We start from the raw sequence: 19,479 nt of genomic DNA, 5'->3' as shown, positions 1-19,479 counted from the left end.
TTACATATTCAGTTGTCGAGTTCCCTCGACCCTCTCTGGTCTCCATCATCAGGTCAACTCCAAACCTTCACTGTTGTATAGTGTTTTTAGGCATACACCTGAGTGTCAAGTTTTTACCCTATGTATGCCTACAACTGATGTGATTTGATTGTGTGGACCACGATACACTCATTTCTAAGCTGAGACACTACGGCATTCGTGGAAAATCTCTTGAACTTGTCCGGTCTTATTTATCCAACAGACAGCAAAAAGTGGATGTCTGCGGCTCAACATCTTCGGGGACAGTTGTAAAAATGGGCGTGCCTCAAGGCTCTATACTGGGTCCATTTCTGTTCCTAGCTTATATAAATGACCTTCCATTTGTGTTGTCTGATATTTCGGATGTTATTTTGTTTGCGGATGACACTTCCCTTGTCTTTAAAGTTAAGCGTAAGAACCCCAATGTTAGTCACATTAACGAAAGCCTAGAAATTCTCTCCAAATGGTTCGCAGCCAACAATTTATTATTAAATGCTTCCAAGACTAAATGTCTTAAGTTCTGTTTGCCTAACGTCACTGCGGTTGAAACAAATATAATGCTCGATAAGAGCAAATTAGAGTTAATTAACAGTACAGTATTTCTGGGCATTACCATTGACAGTAAATTGCAATGGGGTCCCCATATATTCCCTATCAGGGCGACTTGGTTCTGCTGCTTTTGCAGTCAGAAAAATCAGACAACTGACCGATGTAGCTACGGCCAGGCTTGTATACTTCGCCTATTTCCATTGCGTGATGTCATATGGCATTTTGCTATGGGGGGCAGCGGCTGATGTCCAATCAATTTTTGTTTTGCAAAAAAGGGCGATCCGAGCGATCTATGGCATGGGCTCTCGCGAATCTCTTAGAGAATTCTTTAAGGAAATTAATATACTTACTTTACCTTCCTTGTATATTTTTGAAAATATTATGTTTGTTCGCAAAAACATCCATAAATTCACAGTTAAAAGTGACATTCACCAGATAAATACACGTAACAAACATAAATTAGTGGTTCCCAAGTTTAGGCTAACAAAACAAATAAGTCGTTCTTAGGGAATTGTGTGCGTTTTTATAACAAGCTACCTAAGTGTATCCTTGATCTCACTGATAAAAAGTTTAAGAATGTAGTTAAAAACGTTTTGATTAAAAAGGCGTATTAAAAAATTCAGGATTACATTAATGACAGTGATGCCTGGCGTTAAATTAATATTGTTTTTTCTTTTTCTCTGCACATGTGGCTTCCCCGGCGACCGGGACACGGGAGTGCCTCCGCCCAGACCAGCCAAGCCCAAGCCAGCAAGACCCCAAATTGCATTATATAATAACTTGGTTACCCAATATATTTTTACTTTGAATTGTATAAATTATTTTTCCAGTAACGATTGCACTAAAATTATTTTGTATAATTTATTAATACATTTTTAGCTTAATTTGGATTGTATAACATTCTCAGGACTAGATAGAAAACTGTATGTTTGTAATTATTTTTATTTTCTTTTAAAAAGAGTGTCCATGGAGTTTCTTGCCGGTTCTTCTCCATGAGACCAACTCTTTGGAACCGTGCACCTAACTTTGACGTTTCGAAAGAGCTTTCATAGGCCTATTTGAAATAAAAAATTTTGAGTTTGAGTTTGAGTTTGAACTTTCGAAGGTTGCCCTTGATTTCTTAGGGTTTCCATGATCAGATCCTGACCTGATGACTATGGGACCAACTGGCAGCTATTCCGCGTCGAACAAAAAAAGAATCACGTAAATCGGTCTATAAACCTCGGAGTAATCGATGTACATACATAGAAAAAAAAAAAAAAAAAAAAACATACCGGCCGAATTGATAACCTCCTCCTTTTTGGGAAGTCGGTTAAAAATCCACAACGTAAGCGATAGTAAATAAGTCGTGGTGGCCTAGTGGGTAAAGGACCAACCTCTCAAGTAAGAGGGCGCGGGTTCGATCCCAGGTCAGGCAAGTACCAATGCAACTTTTCTAAGTTTGTATGTACTTTCTAAGTATATCTTAGACACCATGGACTGTGTTTCGGATGGCACGTTAAACTGTAGGTCCTGGCTGTCATTGAACATCCTTGGCAGTCGTAACGGGTAGTCAGAAGCCAGTAAGTCTGACACCAGTCTAACCAAGGGGTATCGGGTTGCCCGGGTAACTGGGTTGAGGAGGTCAGATAGGCAGTCGCTTCTTGTAAAGCACTGGTACTCAGCTGAATCCGGTTAGACTGGAAGCCGACCCCAACATGATTGGGAAAAGGCTCGGAGGATGATGAACGTAAGCGATAGTAATAAAAATAATATCCCCGCAGAGCATCTGAGGCGGATGACGGGAAATAGCGACCCCGCGGGGCTATACATCCGAGTGCTCTTGGCTTGCCTTCATCGGCCGGTCAGAGTGGAGTCGCTAGAGCAGGGTTAGCAGCCCGCTAGGAGGGTAGGTAGGTGCCTCGTGGTAAGTGGCGAGTGGGCCGGTGATGTTGGACCCACAGGGAGCGCGTGATCTGCGTTTAAAGTTCGCCGGGGTATCGTCACCCTTCAGCCGCTCATGTCCCTGTTGCCCTCTTGTTGCTATTCAGTGACTGATTCCCGGGGGCCCAGTAAGTGAGTTGGCGAGTCTCCACCTGCCATTTTTACGTGAGCAAACATTGTTATCGGCAGGTGCCATATTTCCCATAGTTATCTCCATTCCCAGTCCATTAGCATCCCATCCCAATAGCCCTTGTAGTTTTATTCCATATTTAGCAATAGTTTAACACAGAATCGGGGATTGTCCTTGGGTACGTTTCTATAGTGTATACAGGGATAATCGTCGGTTTTGTGTCGCCATTTCATTAAAGTTGTCTCAAAAGGGCTTCAGCGTGTTGGCTTCGGCCCCACGTTCGCCTTCCAAAAATCCGGGACTCTGTAGTCCCGTGGTCGGTTAGAGACATACAAGAAAAATAATATTAATGAATTTATTTTATTTATTTATTAGGTCTACCAACAATGTTATACATGAAAGCATGCAATAACAGTAATTACAATTAATCTATAAGGTACAATGCAAACATTACTTAAAGGTAAACACCGCATACCAAAAGAACAAAAGAGAATTTTAAAACTAAACTAAAATAAATAGAGACATAAAACTATGAATATTGATGAATATTAATCATAATCATTACACAACATGACTGTTCTTCGATTTATTTAAGGCCTTTTCTCATGATTTATTGCTGCATAAATTGGAATCAATTAGCATTAGAGGCATTTCACTTCAATGGATATCGTCTTATCTAAATAAAAGACAACAATGTGTGGCCATTACAAGAATGGATAATAATAATGATGACTGACATTACACTATTATTATGTAGGTATATAAATTCGATAATTGGCATACCGTCAGTTGCATAAGGGCCCATTAAAGTTATTCAGCTGAGTACCAGTGCTTTACAAGGAGCGACTGCCTATCTGACCTCCTCAACCTGGTTACCCGGGCAACCCGATACCCCTTGGTTAGACTGGCGTCAGACTTACTGGCTTCTGACTACCCCTAACGACTGCCAAGGATGTGCTATGACAGCCGGGACCTACAGTTTAACGTGCCATCCGAAACACAGCCAATGGTGTCTAAGATATACTTAGAAAGTACATACAAACTTAGAAAAGTTGCATTGGTACTTGCCTACGACGACCGCCACGACGTCCACGCCGCTTAGGCCACGACGAAATATGTAGATAAATGATTTTCTATTCTACTTAACTTCTAAATCTGGCCCTACCTACCTATTCAGCGATCTTCAATGTACTTGTCATGATCCTGCCCTTATGCCTACCAATTTTTTTAGGTCTTTTCCTTCCATAACCACCCTTGTCTGAGGTCATCTCACAAGTAACGTTCTTTCTAACCATATCGACTTTCACACAAACCATCCATATATACTCATTCCTCACTCGATCCATTCTCTTAACAACACACATTCCCCTTAGGAAAGAAAGAAAGGAGAAAGAAAAACCATTTATTCATCACAAAAATAACGTAAGAAACAACAAACAAATAAATCTAGGGACAAAACAAACTATGAACATAAAAAGAAAAACGCTGTAGTCACGCATGCGTGAAAGGGGCAGCGCTCAGCATAAATACTGTCTTGCGCACGCAGGCACGAAACAACAGCGCTGACCTACCACGTGTCCTTGCCTCGGAACTATAACATCTACAATCAATCTAACCGCTATCAGTCTATTATTCATTCTTTTAATGTCTTTGTACCTACCTACCTACACATCTTTCCGCCTGTTATCTAACCCACACCATATCTTTTGCCATCACTTCCACAATAGAAAAACTTATGTCTCAATTTTAAGTTTGCTGAAGTCTCAATTTTATTAAAGTCAATGTTCCTCTGTGACACATGATAGCTCTCGTCGGCAAAAGCGAAGTATAGGACCTCTGATTACACAAGGGTATAGGACGTAGAAGAGATTGTGCAAACGCATATTTATATGGCATTGTAAAGTCGAACCCGAGCCGTTTTAAACGACTTGCCGATACTGTTCCACGAAACAGACGCGACAATAGCCGACTATGTCTCCAGACCGCTAAGACTACTTTAATGCGCAAAAGTGTCTTCTGCATGGCTCCGATCATTTACAATAATATTCCTAAGTCATGGAAAGAATTACCTACTAAAATGTTTAAAAATAAGTTAAAGCAATATTTAGTTACTAAAGCATACTATAATATAAGAGAATTTCTATCTGACAAAGACATTACACTAGTCGCTAAGTAGTCTAAGTAGGTACCTATTTAATTGTATACTGTTAAGCATTATTTAAATTTATTTATATTATGTTTAGAGTTTTATCTAGTTTTAGTTAATGCTACTTATTTGTATAATTTAATTGCTTAGTTTTGATGTATAATTTAATGTGTATAATTTAGATTGTAATAACAACAATTTGTAAATGTTTGCACGCCGCATGGCAAAATATGGCAGAACTTGTTTATTTTATAACACCATTTACTTTGTACCCATATTTGCAAAATAAATATATCTTTATCTTTATCTTTAGAATGACTACCTCCAACAAAGAAATCGCCATTCAGTGTTCCTGATCAGTCATACGACCTGTGCAGTTCCCAGTACACTTTTTAACAGTATCACCAATAACAACAACTTGTAGAGGATTCTTCTTGAAAGTAAAGTGCAAGTAGGTAACCGATACCAAGGACTACATATATACAAACATACAACAGACTACATATATTTACAAGGGCTCAGATTTGCGCTTAGGCCATAGCAAGTCTAACCTACTGTGCTCAGCCAGGCATTTGGCTATGGTTTCTAATAATAACATCTTCGTTGGCATTGATTGATCCAGGTAGACCAGTAATTTTACACAAAATGCTATTGTGATATGTTATTTATTGCAGATGTACCGGCTGACGAACAACGTGTACCGAGCCGCCCGCCGGCGGCGTGCCGCTACCGAACAATCATAGACATTTTATTCGTTGAAATCTCTACTTTGTGAGGATGTAAAAAATATGTACATATTAGGAATGTAAGTTATATGATAAATATTTTCAGAAAAATAATAATAAAAAAATAAGGTAATCTTCTCCACTTCCCGACCTCGGATCGCCGATCGTAAATTCTTTAGCTAATAGGTAATATTCTTTGTCGTAGTTACCTATTCTCAGTATTCTCGTTCCTTTGAAAGGAATCCTTTGCAATGGGTTTCTTCCAGGATAGGTTAGGTTAGCTACATGTCATTATTCGTAGGTTTCAAAAGAGATCTACCTACCTCGGGCTATCAAGCGTCCTCCAAACTAGTACCTGCCTAGGCCGAGATGAGGCGAAACGCGAGCGCGCAGGGGCACTGCGGCTCACTCGTCACACAGAACCGACTGCCCTTACTGTGCTAAGGCTAGCTTTGCCTCGCTATTTAGCTATTGCTTCATCATCGATTGGAGGAAGTTCTCAAGTAGGTACTTAGTGGAGAGGATGCTGACACACAACTCTATCATTTCATATTTACATCGAGACTAACTATTACTACTGTATGGCTCAGAGCTGGTATGTTGATTGTAGTTAAGTTGAGTTGACGGTAAAACACGGCAGATCACTTGAAATAGTTTATTTCTTAAAGTCACAAATAGTTATAAGTTGGCTGCCCACCGTGCCAATCGCGATGAGTGAAAAATGTCAACTAAGTTTAAATTGAAGAATTATATTAAAGTAAATTGAGGTCGCATAGTCAGCAACCGAGTCATTGTACGGAAACCGTACATGCTCCCAAGGGAAAAAAGTGAGATAAGAAACCCGAAAGGCGAGTTGGGCAACCATCACAAAGCAAATAAAAATATTAATTAAAGTGTAAACATGCATAAATGAAATAATGTAGAACGAATAATAAAATTAAGCAAATGTAAAGTAAAACTATGTAAACATTAATTTGAAGATATGTCATCAAAACAAATCCTTTTCTCGATTCCTGTGTAGTCGGGGACCGGATCTCTCGCATCTCGATGTTTACTTCTTCGTTGTCAGCTCCTTTCTGTTGTTCCAGTTTAGTGCTTGGTGTAGTATTCGAAGAATTAATTTTTCTTCGCTTCTTGATAATAAGGCAGATGCCAACCACAGCAAATCCTCCCAACAACAAGGAAGTTGTGGAGTAAAAATACACATCGTGTGGCGAAACATTTGAAAGCTGAGGCAGTACTTCCTGTCGTTTTTGGTAGGCGATTTGACGCTCAATTTGGGCCACGTCTTCTACTCCACGCAATTCAGTAATGTTCAATTGTGCGTTCCTCCAACCTAGATCGAACATGTTGTTTATAGTTGAATTTATGGTCGGTACTTCGATATCCGATTCCATGTTTACTTTACTTCCCATGTGATTGAAAGTAAATATCGTGGCATCTTTTTTCTGTAATAGGCACTTTGGCGCCAAGGCGATAACTCCTGTCCCGTCACTGACCGCTGGTGTCACCTGATCGCTACATATTACGCGCATCAGCTGTTTATTGCACAACGTAAACAACCAAACGTTGGGTTTATGTAGTTTTATTTTATCCAAGTTTCCTTGCAAGTTATGTCGTTAATGACGCACGCCAGCGATGTTTGTTGACTGAACACTTTAGCCTCACATGGTGCATCTTTATCATGGAAACTGTATACTGGTTGATTGGAGATGCAGGTGTATTCTTCTTCTCTGTAGGCGGTGCAATGACGCATGTCCTCTTCTTCCAATGTAATATACGAGTTTTTAATCAGATTGATTGCGATGAAGGCTGATAAAGGTTGCACAAGTTTTAAGTGTGTCTGTCTCATGAATGGAATTGGGATAACACGATATATTTTGTAGTCATCATCACTTAGTAGTGGAATATGCAACTCGAATAATAAAAAGTTACGTGTAATTCTGGCTTTAACGTGAATAAGTTCATAGATGTATTGAAAATCCTTTTGGATATCCTTAATGGGGAGTGAAACTCCTTGCGGTAGTTTTCCTGATATGATGTTGAGCTGCTCAATCAGCTGAGAGGCTGAAAAAAGGTGCGTGTCTAAATGGCCTCGGTAGATATTGGCTAAGGCATTCATCAGCATGTCTTGAATTCGGTGTAAATCGTTAAGAATTAAAGTCGAAGTTACTGCGGCTGAATTAATATCACTAATCGTATATAACATTTGCGCTCTGTTTTCTATTTTTGTGATTGCGCTGCAAGTTCGATTCATGTATTTGATGATTCATTACTGTACTTATGAATGATTACCAGTATTACGCTGGATGGATTCCTCAGCGGCGGAACTGCGCTCGTGGCCACTCTGGGCATACCCAACCACTACCTACACTTATATATCTGTGAGGTCACATTACTACTGTCACACATCGCCCAGATCAGCCTATTTCCAGCTGCATAAGTAACTACTTAATCACAAAAAAACTGACGTAACACGTAATAGTTTGATATTGCAAAACAATTCGGGGTTTTTGCTCTCGAGTTCGAACCTCAAACTAAGAGAACGCTCGATAAAATAATCAATTTCCACTTTCATATTTCTTTCTTTAGTTTCAAAAAAGAGGCAACCTAATTATTTTTAGGGTTCCGTACCTCGAAAGGAAAAAACGGAACCCTTATAGGATCACTTTGTAGTCCGTCTGTCTGTCTGTCTGTCTGTCTGTCTGTCAAGACCCTTTATCTTAAGAACGCGTGGACGTATCAAGCTGAAATTCACATGAAATACTCGGGTCTATTGTCCCTTTAGGCTGTGAAAATATCAAGCTTCTAAGCCAAGCCAATCAAAAGATACAACCGATTATGTCGATATTTTCAACAAATTCTCGACACTCACAAAGGAATCAAAACCTACAGGGTACTTCCCGTAAACTCAGAATCTTGAAATTTGCATGAAGCATTGTTATATAATGCAAATAAAGGAAAAATTGCGAAAATCTCATTTTTTTTGTTATATAATATAAAAAAAAATATTTTAATAAAATGAAACTTACTACCTTATTTCTCACGAACGAATAAAGGTACCAAATTGAAATTTATACCAAATACCTAAGTCTATTGTCCCTTTAAGCAATGAAAAAATCAAACTTCTAAGTTAACGCGATCAAAAGATACAGCAGTTTTACCGACACCTTAGACGAATTTCCGTCACACGCTAGGGAATCAAAACCTACAAGGTACTTTCCGTGAACTCAGAATCTGAAAATTCGGCACGAAGCAACGTTATATAGTACAGATAAAGGAAAAATTGCGAAAATGATAAATTTGAAGTTACATAAAATATTATTTTTGCTTACATGACATAAAATATTTTTTTAATAATTATAAACTTACTACCTACCCTTTTTCACATGAACGCGTAGAGATATTAACGTTTTGAATAAAAAGTCAAATTCATATCAAACACTTCTTAAATATAATGGCCTCTAAACTGTGAAAAATTTTAAATCATTCAATGGTCATTGGGCACCTTAGTATGAAAACCATACCCACGGCGGAACGAAATATAGCACAGTATAATGATAAAGGCTCTGATTTACTATGGCATTAGTCGCATCAATGTGAACCATGGGAATCTAGAGAAAATCAGGTGTAAACATTAACCGTCTTACCACAAAAACTTTTTAAACGTCAGTTTATGCCTTGTCTAAAAAAATGTCAATTTATGACGTTGACATATGGTTCATTTTGCAGCCAAAATTTTATTAGACAAGTGTAAAACAGGGTTTAAAGTTTTTGTAGTAAGGCCCTAAATATTTTCCTCATTTCAATGGGAATTTAAACGACCAAGTTTGACGGAATTGAGAAATCATTTCTTTGTAGTGAAAGAGTATACTCGCCGTTTATTTCCATTGTCATCAGGTCAGGATCTGATGATGGAAATCCTGAGAAATCGAGGGCAACTATCAGAAATTGTAGGCATGCATAGGATTAAAACTTGATTCTCAGATGTATGTCTGGTGATACTGTCAAACAGTGAAGGTTTAGAGCTTACCTGATGATGGAGACGTGAGAAAGTCGTGAGAACTCCTCAACAGTATGTTTTAGTTACGTCGTGTTTGGGCTTATATTATTCGTATTGACGAGAACTTTTCACAAAAGTTATAAAAATAAAAACTTTTTACAAAAAAAAAACAACTTCTAAAACAACAAGAAAACTGTTTATATGCATCGGTCTAGATCTCGGTGGTTAAATAAATATAGATGCATCCTCTAGACACCGACTTCTAGACCGATGCACCTAACATCTTTTTAATTTCTTTCTTGCCTTTGTTTTCTTGTTGCTTTTTTATATGTTTGAAGTTGGATTTGTTTGTAAAATGCTACAAAATAAAATAATGCCGACTTTATAAAACAAAGAAAGGGACAGAATTACACTTTTGTCAAGGATCTAGAAACGTAAAGCCAGCAGCCCCTAATCCTACTCTCTAGAAGTCGTTGTTACAATTCGACAGCTACAAGTCGTCAGGCGGTTTCGAAAAAAACCTGAAACTGGGGCTCTTTAGGTGATTAATCCCTCAAAAATAAAAGACCCCATTCCTGCAATGGCTGCTTTAACCCAAGTTAGTAGTGAATTCTCATCACCTAAAATAAAAAAAGCTCCAACACAAGGTTACGTTATAAATTGTAAAGGAGTTCCATAACTATATCTGATCTTAGCTGTCGATCCCACAATGGCAGTCAAACCTATCTTTGTGGAAAGTCTTCGCCAATACGAATAAAATAAGCCCAAACACGTGGTAGTTGCAACATACCGTTTGGGAGTTCCCTTGACTCTCTGTAGTCTCCATAATCAAATCAGCTCCAAACCTTCAGTTTACCAGTACCCTCAAAAATACACTCACATGTCTGGTTATGACTCGATGCGTGCCTACAATATTCAAGAGTTGCCCTCGATTTCTCTGGGTTTCCAGATCCTCATCAGATCCTGGTCATCCGGATTGGCACCTTCCTTCTTTATGTAATGTCTTTAACAATAAAAACTAGCATTTGCAACCTGTACAATCCTCTGAAACTGCTTGTCTTTTATATTTTTCAAACGATCCTGGACATTCGTCTCCATGGAATTTTAATAAAATATTTATATTCAAAGAAACGTCATACCATTCTCCACGATTTATAACGACTTTGATTCATGTCCGCCACTTTTTACAAAGCGGGTCAGATATGCCCCATGACCTTTAAGACATAATTAGTTATTTTCAATCAGATTTGACAGACATTTGAAATGATGACTATAAAATGTTGTATATAAATAACTTCAATAAAATAACTTTTACAAGGTACTGGCCTACTATTTTAGTTATATTATAAAATAAAAAATATTAACTATTTTGACTCTCACGAAATTACCATAACTATGATTGTTCTAAACTAAACGGTTGGCGCGAAACTCACTTTTTATTTATACAGCATTTGTACGGAACCCTCGGTGTGCGAGTCCGACTCGCACTTGGCCGGTTTATTTCTGTACCTAATAACAAAAAAAGAAGTTTACCTAGATGATGGGTGCTGTGAAACAGGCGACTATTTACCGAGGAGCCCCGGGCGGAACAAACAGCAACCCGCCGGTGACCACCGGTGATCAGACACCGGCACCGGGGGCACAAAGCTCTCGTAGTGGTACCTGTCGGTAGCCTTAATACACCACTCTTGGTAAGTAGATCTCACTCAAAAACTCGGATTGTTGCCCCGAACAGATTCGACATTTTCAGTCATATCGGATGGCCGTGTCCACAACCTTTTTAAGGGCTAGTTCCGCCCCTGGGATTCCTTGAATAGTTGTGCTATCAAATACTTACTTAAGTATATGCATCTATAGATATTTCATATTAAACGTTATTTGCAGACTATCAAGATCCCAACATACCTAGAGCAATGGAAGAAAGCACTCAAGCACAATCCGCACTCAGACACTTGTCCACTTGGTGCACACAGTGTTCACAGAACTCGTAACATGCCGTGTAGCAATGTTTGCGGCGGGATCCTGTCACTCGCGCTCTGCTCGGCGGCACTACACAGCACACTGCACTCGCGGCGCGACACGCGTGCTAGCGGGACAGCGCGGCGCGCGACACTGCCGGCGCGCGCGCTGGCCCGCCCTGTCGCCCCTCCCCACGCGCGACCCCCGAGCCCGCCCTCCGACTTGAGCTCCGCCCACATGTGTTTTTGCCTGGCACCATCAGGAATTCAATTCTCTGAATCTATGTGACCTGTGTCCCGATAAGATTTTATAACCTGTACAAGTGCAATAGTGATGCGCTAGTGTCGCGCTCCTCCCCCTACCCCTCCCTTGCTACCCACGGAACACTCCCACTTGTTTTGGCAACTGTGTTGACAACTATATTATATAGTGAGTATCAAGTCAGTAGTCACCAGTGACGTAGCGTGCCGGGGGCAGAGGGGGCAAACGCCCCGGACTCGGCACGTTTTATTTCGTCATTTCAGAATAAATATCTAGTAAAAATATTTTAGTGTAGGGATGCCTACATACAAAGGTAGATCCCTAGGGACACTTTGGGATTTCTTCTGGTACTTAAGGCGCTGAATGCCCAAATTGAATTGTCTCAAAACATTTTTTGGCCAAATCTATAGGACAGTTTTTGACAGCGAAAAAAATACATATGTACCTACCTACCTAAGTATTATTTAATCTTGAACATATTTCTGAGAACCCTGTTAATTTCAAAACACGTTCTCGAAAAGTTTTCTCGATACAAAAAAAAATATAAACTTAGGTACTTACCTCTTCGAAAAAAAAAAAAAAAAAAAAAAAGGTACTTACCTCTTAAAATGATCTTCCAACAAAAATATCTGTATAAGTAGGTAGGTAGGTAGGTACCTACCTATTACTTATCAACGTACATTGATAAAAGTAACATACCTAACTCATTTTCATCATCATCATCAGCCTATAGCAGTCCACTGTTGGACATAGGCCTCTCCAAGTGCACGCCACTGAGATCGATTTTCGGCTGCTCGCATCCAGCTCCTGCCAGCAGTCTTGCGCAAGTCATCACTCCACCGTGCCTGAGGACGTCCTACACTACGTTTGCTGAGGCGTGGTCTCCACTCTAGAACTCGTTTACCCCAACGGTTATCGGTTCTTCGGCTATATGGCCAGCCCACTGCCACTTCAGCTTGCTGATTCGGTGGGCTATGTCGATGACCTTGGTTCTCTGACGGATTACCTCATTTCTGATGCGATCCCTCAGAGAAATGCCGAGCATAGCCCTTTCCATAGCCCGCTGAGCGACCTTAAACTTGTGAACCAGCCGTACCGACAGTGTCCACGTTTCGGCTCCGTAAGTCATGACAGGTAGGACGCACTGATTGAAGACTTTTGTCTTTAGGCACTGTGGGATCGACGAGGTTAGGACTCGACGTAGCTTCCCGAATGCAGCCCAACCCAACTGAATTCTCCTATTCACCTCTTCCTCAAAGTTGTTTCTACCTAACTGCAATGTCTGCCCGAGGTATACATATTTCCGAACAACTTCGAGAACGGCGCCGTGTATCGCAATCGGTTCCGGTAGAACATGTTCATTGAACATGACCTTGGTTTTGTCCAAGTTCATCCGTAGGCCGATGCGTAGAGAAGATTCAGCCAGGTCGTTCAGCATCTGTTGTAGGTCCTGCAGCGTTTCCGCCATGATGACGATATCGTCAGCAAATCGCAAGTGAGAGATGTGTTCGCCATTGATGTTGATGCCGCGTCCTTTCCAGTTCAGCGTCTTGAACATATCCTCCATTGCATTAGTGAACAGTTTCGGGGAAATAACATCCCCTTGTCTCACTCCTCGATGCAACGGTATGGGCCTTGTTTGCTGATTCTGTACTTGGACCGACATTGTAGCGGCTTCGTAGAGACATCTCATCACTTGGATGTATCGCCAATCTACTTGTCAACGCTGCAGGGACTCCAAAACAGACCAGATTTCAACCGAGTCAAAGGCCTTCTCATAGTCCACAAATGCTAGACACAGGGGCTGATTATACTCTTCGGTCTTCTGTATAATCTGCCGCACTGTGTGGATGTGGTCTATGGTACCGTATCCGCTCCGAAACCCAGCCTGCTCCGGTGGTTGGAATTCGTCGAGTCTTCGCGCAAGTCGGTTCGTGATCACTCTTGAGAACAGCTTATAGACGTGGCTTAGGAGGGAAATGGGTCGATAGTTCTTCAGCTGGGTTTTGTCTCCCTTTTTGAAGAACAGGACGACAACACTCCTACTCCACGCCTCCGGAGTTCTCCCTTCAAACAGGACGGCATTAAAAAGCTTCTGGAGCTCCCCCAGTAAGGGGTTTCCTCCTGCTTTTAATAGCTCTGTTGTAATGCCATCCTCGCCAGGGGCTTTTCCATTTTTAAGCTGTCTCAGAGCGATCTCGATTTCGCCACTGCTGACTTCTGGCAGGTCTTCGGTGAAATGGCGTGTTAATGTGGCTCTAGAATCCTCATTTCCGGGATCAGGTCGAGATGCATGCGATGCGTATAACCGGCCATAGAAATTTTCCACTTCCGAAAGGACTGCCGGCACCGAAGAAACGACTTCTCCACTTGTTGTGGTCAGCTTCGTCAAGTGGCTTCTTCCAAGAGATTGTACGAACACCTTTGACCCCCGATTCAGCTCAATTGCTCTTTCAATGGCAAGAGTATTGGAGCACCGGAGGTCGCGTCGTACGTGCTTGTTGATCTCTTGGTTTAGAGCCCGCTTAGCTGACGAAGTGACAGGCGGGTTTTCACGTCGTTTCTTCATAAGCCCTAATGTCTCTTCCGAAAGCTTTGCCCACATCATTATAATAAAAATAAGACTCCTCTGTACAGATAGAACATCTATTTCACACAATTTGCCAGTAGCCGAGTGGCGTAGTGGAAACTGTTTATACTAAGTGAGCGATAAGTCGCAAGTTCGAGTCCGGACACCCAAACTTTTTTTTTTTGTTTTTTGTTTGTTTTTGTTTTTCCTTATACAAAATGCCAAACTGTGGAGCTTGCGGTAAATTTACCGCAGTGCGTGACACTGTTAAGTGCAACAAATGCCCTGCGTCATTTCACCGCATTTGCGTTAATTTACCTGCATCCGCGAACATCTCTCCGAACTGGATGTGCCCAGGCTGTAAAGCTAAACAGCCACGAGCGGACAACTCGCAAACGCCTGTTAAAGGCATAGAGATCTGCCCCTCGCCGCCGGCTGATGCAGGGATACAGGTGGTCGAGCGGTCTATGGCAGAGCAAAAAGAAGTATGTGTTCTGGAAACAGCTAGCACACCATCCTCAAGCGCTACGTGCGTTGAGGAAACAGTAGAGGTCAGCCTTGCTATGGAGATCCGCTGCCTCCGCGGCGAAGTCAGCGCACTGAGACATGAAGTGCGCGAGTTTCGAGCTGAACTGATGGGCAGAGTTGACGCCCTGGAAGATCGAGTTGCCATAGTAGAAAACAAGTACGAGCAGTCGGTTTCCCCTCGGCTTACGGAGCTGGAGACTACTGTTGGGGACCTAAAGTTGCAGCTTAATGAGCGGGACCAGGAAACACTGCTTAATGATGTCCAGGTGTCTGGTGTTACCGAGACGAAGGGAGAAAACCCAAGCCAGTTGCTGAGCATCCTTGCAGTTAAGCTGGGAGTGCAACTCGATGAGCGGGACGTGGTGTTCGTCAGGCGCGTGGGTAATGTGCTGCGAAACCGCACTGAAGAAGAGGGAGCCACTGCTGCCCGCCCGCGGGTTATTGTTGCCCGATTCGCCAGGCGCGTGACACGCGACAGTATTCTGAGCGCAGCGCGAGTACGCCGTAACCTGTGCACGCAAGACATCCAAGTGCCCGGGGAATCTCGACGCATCTACATAAACGAGCGCCTGACCAAAACTAACAGGCAACTGTTCTCTCTGACGCGTCAGGCAGCGGCACGTTATGGTTGGAAATATGCGTGGACCAGGGATGGACGGATACTAGCACGCAAAAACGAGGGTGAGCCTGTGGTGCAACTGAAAGTGGAGGCGGATGTTGACCGATTTTTTACACAAAAATAAGTTTGTTACCACTTTTGTTTAATTGTACTGTCACCAAGATGTTTCGTTGCCCAAATATAAAAGTAGACTGTAGAATTCGTTTTAAGAATTACCTTATACACGTTGTTTCGGAAAGTGTTATTTGTTATGAGTATACTCATATAATTTTTGTTCACACTGTTTTTGAGATACATTTTTTTTGTTATTGTTATATTATATTGTCCACATCGTTATTTTATTCTTCTGTACCCGTTTCTTATGCGATTTATTTAATTTACGTGCGCAAATTCATGTCCATATTCCGTCTGCGCTTGACTTGCAAAGTCGAAACAATGTCGCCTCGAATTGTATTTGTTTTTATTTTATTTTTGGAAACTGAAATGATCTGTTGTGATGCCTAGGAAAAATAAATGTCTAAAGTTAGGATTCCTCAACGCGGGTTCGCTAGGTACCGGTCATGATGACTTAATTGCAGCTCTCGAGAACTACCAGTTTGATATCATGGCCATTAATGAGACGTGGTTGCGTGCGGGCGAGGAAGGGCGCGCTCCGCGAGTGCCGGGCTATCGTCTGCGTCACGCGCCGCGACCAGCGAGCGTGCGTTCGGGCCGTGGTGGGGGTGTTGGCTTTTATTTACGCCAGGGACTGAGCGCGCGAACGTGGACTGGCGCTGTCGATCCCAGGTTCGAATCAGTCGAACAGATGTGGCTGACACTGTCTATTAACGGTAAGAAGATCGCCATAGGTACGGCATACCGGCCACCTTGGCTCGACCTTGACCTCTTTATAGATGCCGTTACAGATACTTTAAGTACGTTGGGGGGTTGTGATAATTTTATTTTGCTCGGCGATTTTAATGTAAATATGTTAGTCCCAAGTGAAACCAGATCAAAAAAAATTGCCGAGTTTCTAAAATGCCATGGTCTCACTCAGTTGGTCACCTCCCCTACTCACTTTACAGGTAACAGCGAAACGCTCATAGACTTGTTGTGTACTGACTTAAAGGCCACTCGTACATCTGTGGAAGCATTCGGTTCGTTTAACGGCCACTCCATCATCGTTAGCGAGTTTAATATTAGGAGCACCAAACCTAAGCCGTATGTTTGTACATATCGACCGTTTCAGAGCATATGCATGGATACTTTCAATGCTGACATTACAGACTTGAACAGCGATAGTATATCCACATTAGCCAGCGTTAATGAAATGGTTTATACTTTTAATCAACGTATTCTTACGCTATTTGATAAACATGCACCGGTCAAGACATGTACAATTAAGGAGGTCACATACCCCTGGATCACCGATAATATTAAATTAATGATGAGACTGCGGGACCAAGCTTTAGCCAACTATAGAACCACTAAGTCACAAACAAAAAAGGATTACTACAAACAGCTTAAGTCTTTGGTAGTAAGTTCTTTGTGGAGCGAAAAGGTGGCATATTTTAAATATAATATTAATAATAAAATTAAAAATCCAACTCTATTGTGGAAGAATTTAAAATCTACAGTTACAACGGCTAAAGAGAGACAAGACCTTCCGTCTCATTTCAATAACCCGGATAGTATTAATCGTCATTTTTTGAATGTTCCTGGAGATCCGGTGGCTAGCAATCTAAAACTTGCGTTTTATAGGGCTAATAGGTATAGCGAAGCAATTTTCACCCTGTGTCCGGTTTCAGAGCTGGAAATCTCACATATAATACGGAAATTAAAATCGAACGCTCAAGGTCATGATAATATAACTTTAACGATGTTGAATTTAACCCTTCCAGAAACCTTATCAGCGATAACTAACATCTTAAATTCTTCTATCTCATCTTCCACCTTCCCTGATGCATGGAAAATTGCCCTCGTTAAGCCCCTACCCAAGAATACAAACCCAGCTGACGTTAAAGATTTACGGCCCATCAGTATATTGCCCTGTCTGTCTAAAGTCCTGGAAAAAGTAGTTTGTCGGCAACTAACAAATTTTTTGGAAGCCAATCACATTTTACCTGATTTACAGTCCGGTTTTCGTAAACAGCGCGGTACAGCTACAGCTTTATTAGATGTAACAGACAATATTCTAGCCGCTCAAGATAAAGGAATGTGTACAGTATTGGTTCTATTGGACTTCTCCCGGGCATTTGATTCAATAAACATTTCGCTACTTCTCTCAAAATTAAAATTCTATGGGTTCGATGACGCTGCCACAAAATGGTTCGAAAGCTACCTCACTAACAGAAGGCAGCAAGTACGGCTTAGCCAAAGCGATGGAACCATCTTGACGTCTGCCCTTACTTCGGTCGATAGAGGGGTGCCTCAGGGATCAATATTGGGCCCTGTTCTTTTCATTCTATACTGTGCCGATATTGTAAATTGCCTCCGAAAATGTAAATATCATATATATGCCGATGATGTTCAGTTGTACTTGTCTTTTGAACCAGATGACTATAAAACATCCATAACTGACCTTAATGAAGACCTTCACAGAATAGCCGTCTGGTCAAAAGAAAATTGTTTGGCTCTTAATCCGGCCAAAACAAAATATATGGTGTTTGGCACTAAGCAGCAATTGAAAAGACTTCCGCCAACACTCAATCTTCAACTAATGGGTGAACCCATTGAGCGAGTAGACGAGGCGCGTAATCTGGGTTTAAATATGGACAATAATTTAAGATTCGAAAAACACGTGGCTTCTTCGGTACAGAACTGTTTCTATCGTCTGAAAATACTGTACAAAATCAGACCTTTTCTATCAGAGACAATTCGTGAACAACTCGTTGAATCACTTGTTCTGTCTAAATTAAACTACGTCGACACAGTCTACGGGCCACGTCTATTAGCTCGCACCGACCGACTCATACAGAGAGTGCAAAATGCCTGTGCGCGTTTCTGTTACTCGATTCCCCGACGAGGTCACGTCACGCCATTCCTCAACAAAAACGCCATGCTAAAAATGAAGTCAAGACGTAAGCTGCATTTAGCATGTCTTCTCTTTGGAGTCATTAAATACCAACAGCCAGCTTACTTATATGGCAAGCTGAATTGGATTAATGACAGCCGCACATGCGCTAGAAGACAATGCTCGAAACAACTTTGCATCCAGCCACATAGAACCACGGCGTTTAGAGGGAGTTTCCGATATGCAGCCGCGAAAGTGTGGAACAATATTCCACCACCTATTAGAGTTATGAACACAGTCGATAGTTTTAAGAGACGTTTACGGCAGTACATGGTAGATGCGCAACGGAAGCTCGATATGACGAAGGCAAATATTTCTATTATCTAAATTTTAAATTATATCAATAAGAAACGGATATAAATCTTATTTATATCGCCCACTTAGCATACTACTGTAGTTTTATGACAATGCGTGAGGCTAATGTGTATGTAATGTGTGTAGTGTATTCTCACAGCTTAAATTGAGTATTCCTGGTCTCTCTTGGGTCACCGGCCATGATGCGTTATGGGTGCGCCATGTCTGGAGGCCTGAAAGTAACAAATACCCGTCATAATATTGCAAATTGCAGCACATGTGCTTTATGCGTATAGCAGCGGTACTTACCTTGTGGGTATGGCCTTCTGGCAATAGGTGCACCCTACGGCGTGTACATGGTGCACGGTGATCATTTTTGTACAGGGAAGTGAACTTTGCACTTGCAAACGTCTTATGTACCTTCGCCTGAATGATATGATTACTTAATATGCATTTTTTTTTTCTTCTCAAGAACATAGGGTAGGTAACTGAAATGTAAAATTAATATATAATAAAACATATTGTATGCACGTATACGGGAAAAAAAAATTACTGTAAAATATACTCACTCAATGTGGACTGCTGGCAACTAACAGCTATGTAAAAATTGTATTTTACGAGTTTGCACAACTTATAATTGCTTATTTTGCACTAATATATGTCGGCAATGATCGGTGGCACAATGAAAACAGATGTTGCAACC

General features: G+C 41.3%; 2 protein-coding genes and 1 long non-coding RNA gene across 3 annotated transcripts in view; 1 reads left to right on the top strand and 2 right to left on the bottom strand.

The window, feature by feature from the left end:
• LOC124630604 (protein vestigial) overlaps positions 1 to 11,601 on the bottom strand; it is a 38,140-nt gene extending 26,539 nt beyond the window's left edge. Inside the window, exon 1 of the mRNA XM_047164567.1 lies at positions 11,400 to 11,601. The gene's annotated coding sequence lies outside the window, so the exon portion shown is untranslated. The remainder of the gene's footprint in view (positions 1 to 11,399) is intronic.
• A 3,029-nt stretch (positions 11,602 to 14,630) lies between these two features.
• Positions 14,631 to 15,554, top strand: LOC124630606. Its single transcript, XM_047164569.1, has one exon. The coding sequence runs from the start codon at positions 14,631 to 14,633 to the stop codon at positions 15,552 to 15,554; it is 924 nt and encodes a 307-aa protein (XP_047020525.1).
• A 3,226-nt stretch (positions 15,555 to 18,780) lies between these two features.
• On the bottom strand, positions 18,781 to 19,479 carry LOC124630477. The gene is made up of 2 exons (XR_006984432.1): positions 19,086 to 19,479; positions 18,781 to 19,009 (listed from the first exon to the last, which is right to left on the bottom strand). It is a non-coding gene; the product is annotated as an uncharacterized LOC124630477 (long non-coding RNA).

The sequence above is a fragment of the Helicoverpa zea genome, chromosome 5 (assembly GCF_022581195.2).
Source record: "Helicoverpa zea isolate HzStark_Cry1AcR chromosome 5, ilHelZeax1.1, whole genome shotgun sequence".
Lineage (NCBI taxonomy): Eukaryota > Metazoa > Arthropoda > Insecta > Lepidoptera > Noctuidae > Helicoverpa > Helicoverpa zea.
This window is presented reverse-complemented; position numbering and strand designations above follow the sequence as displayed.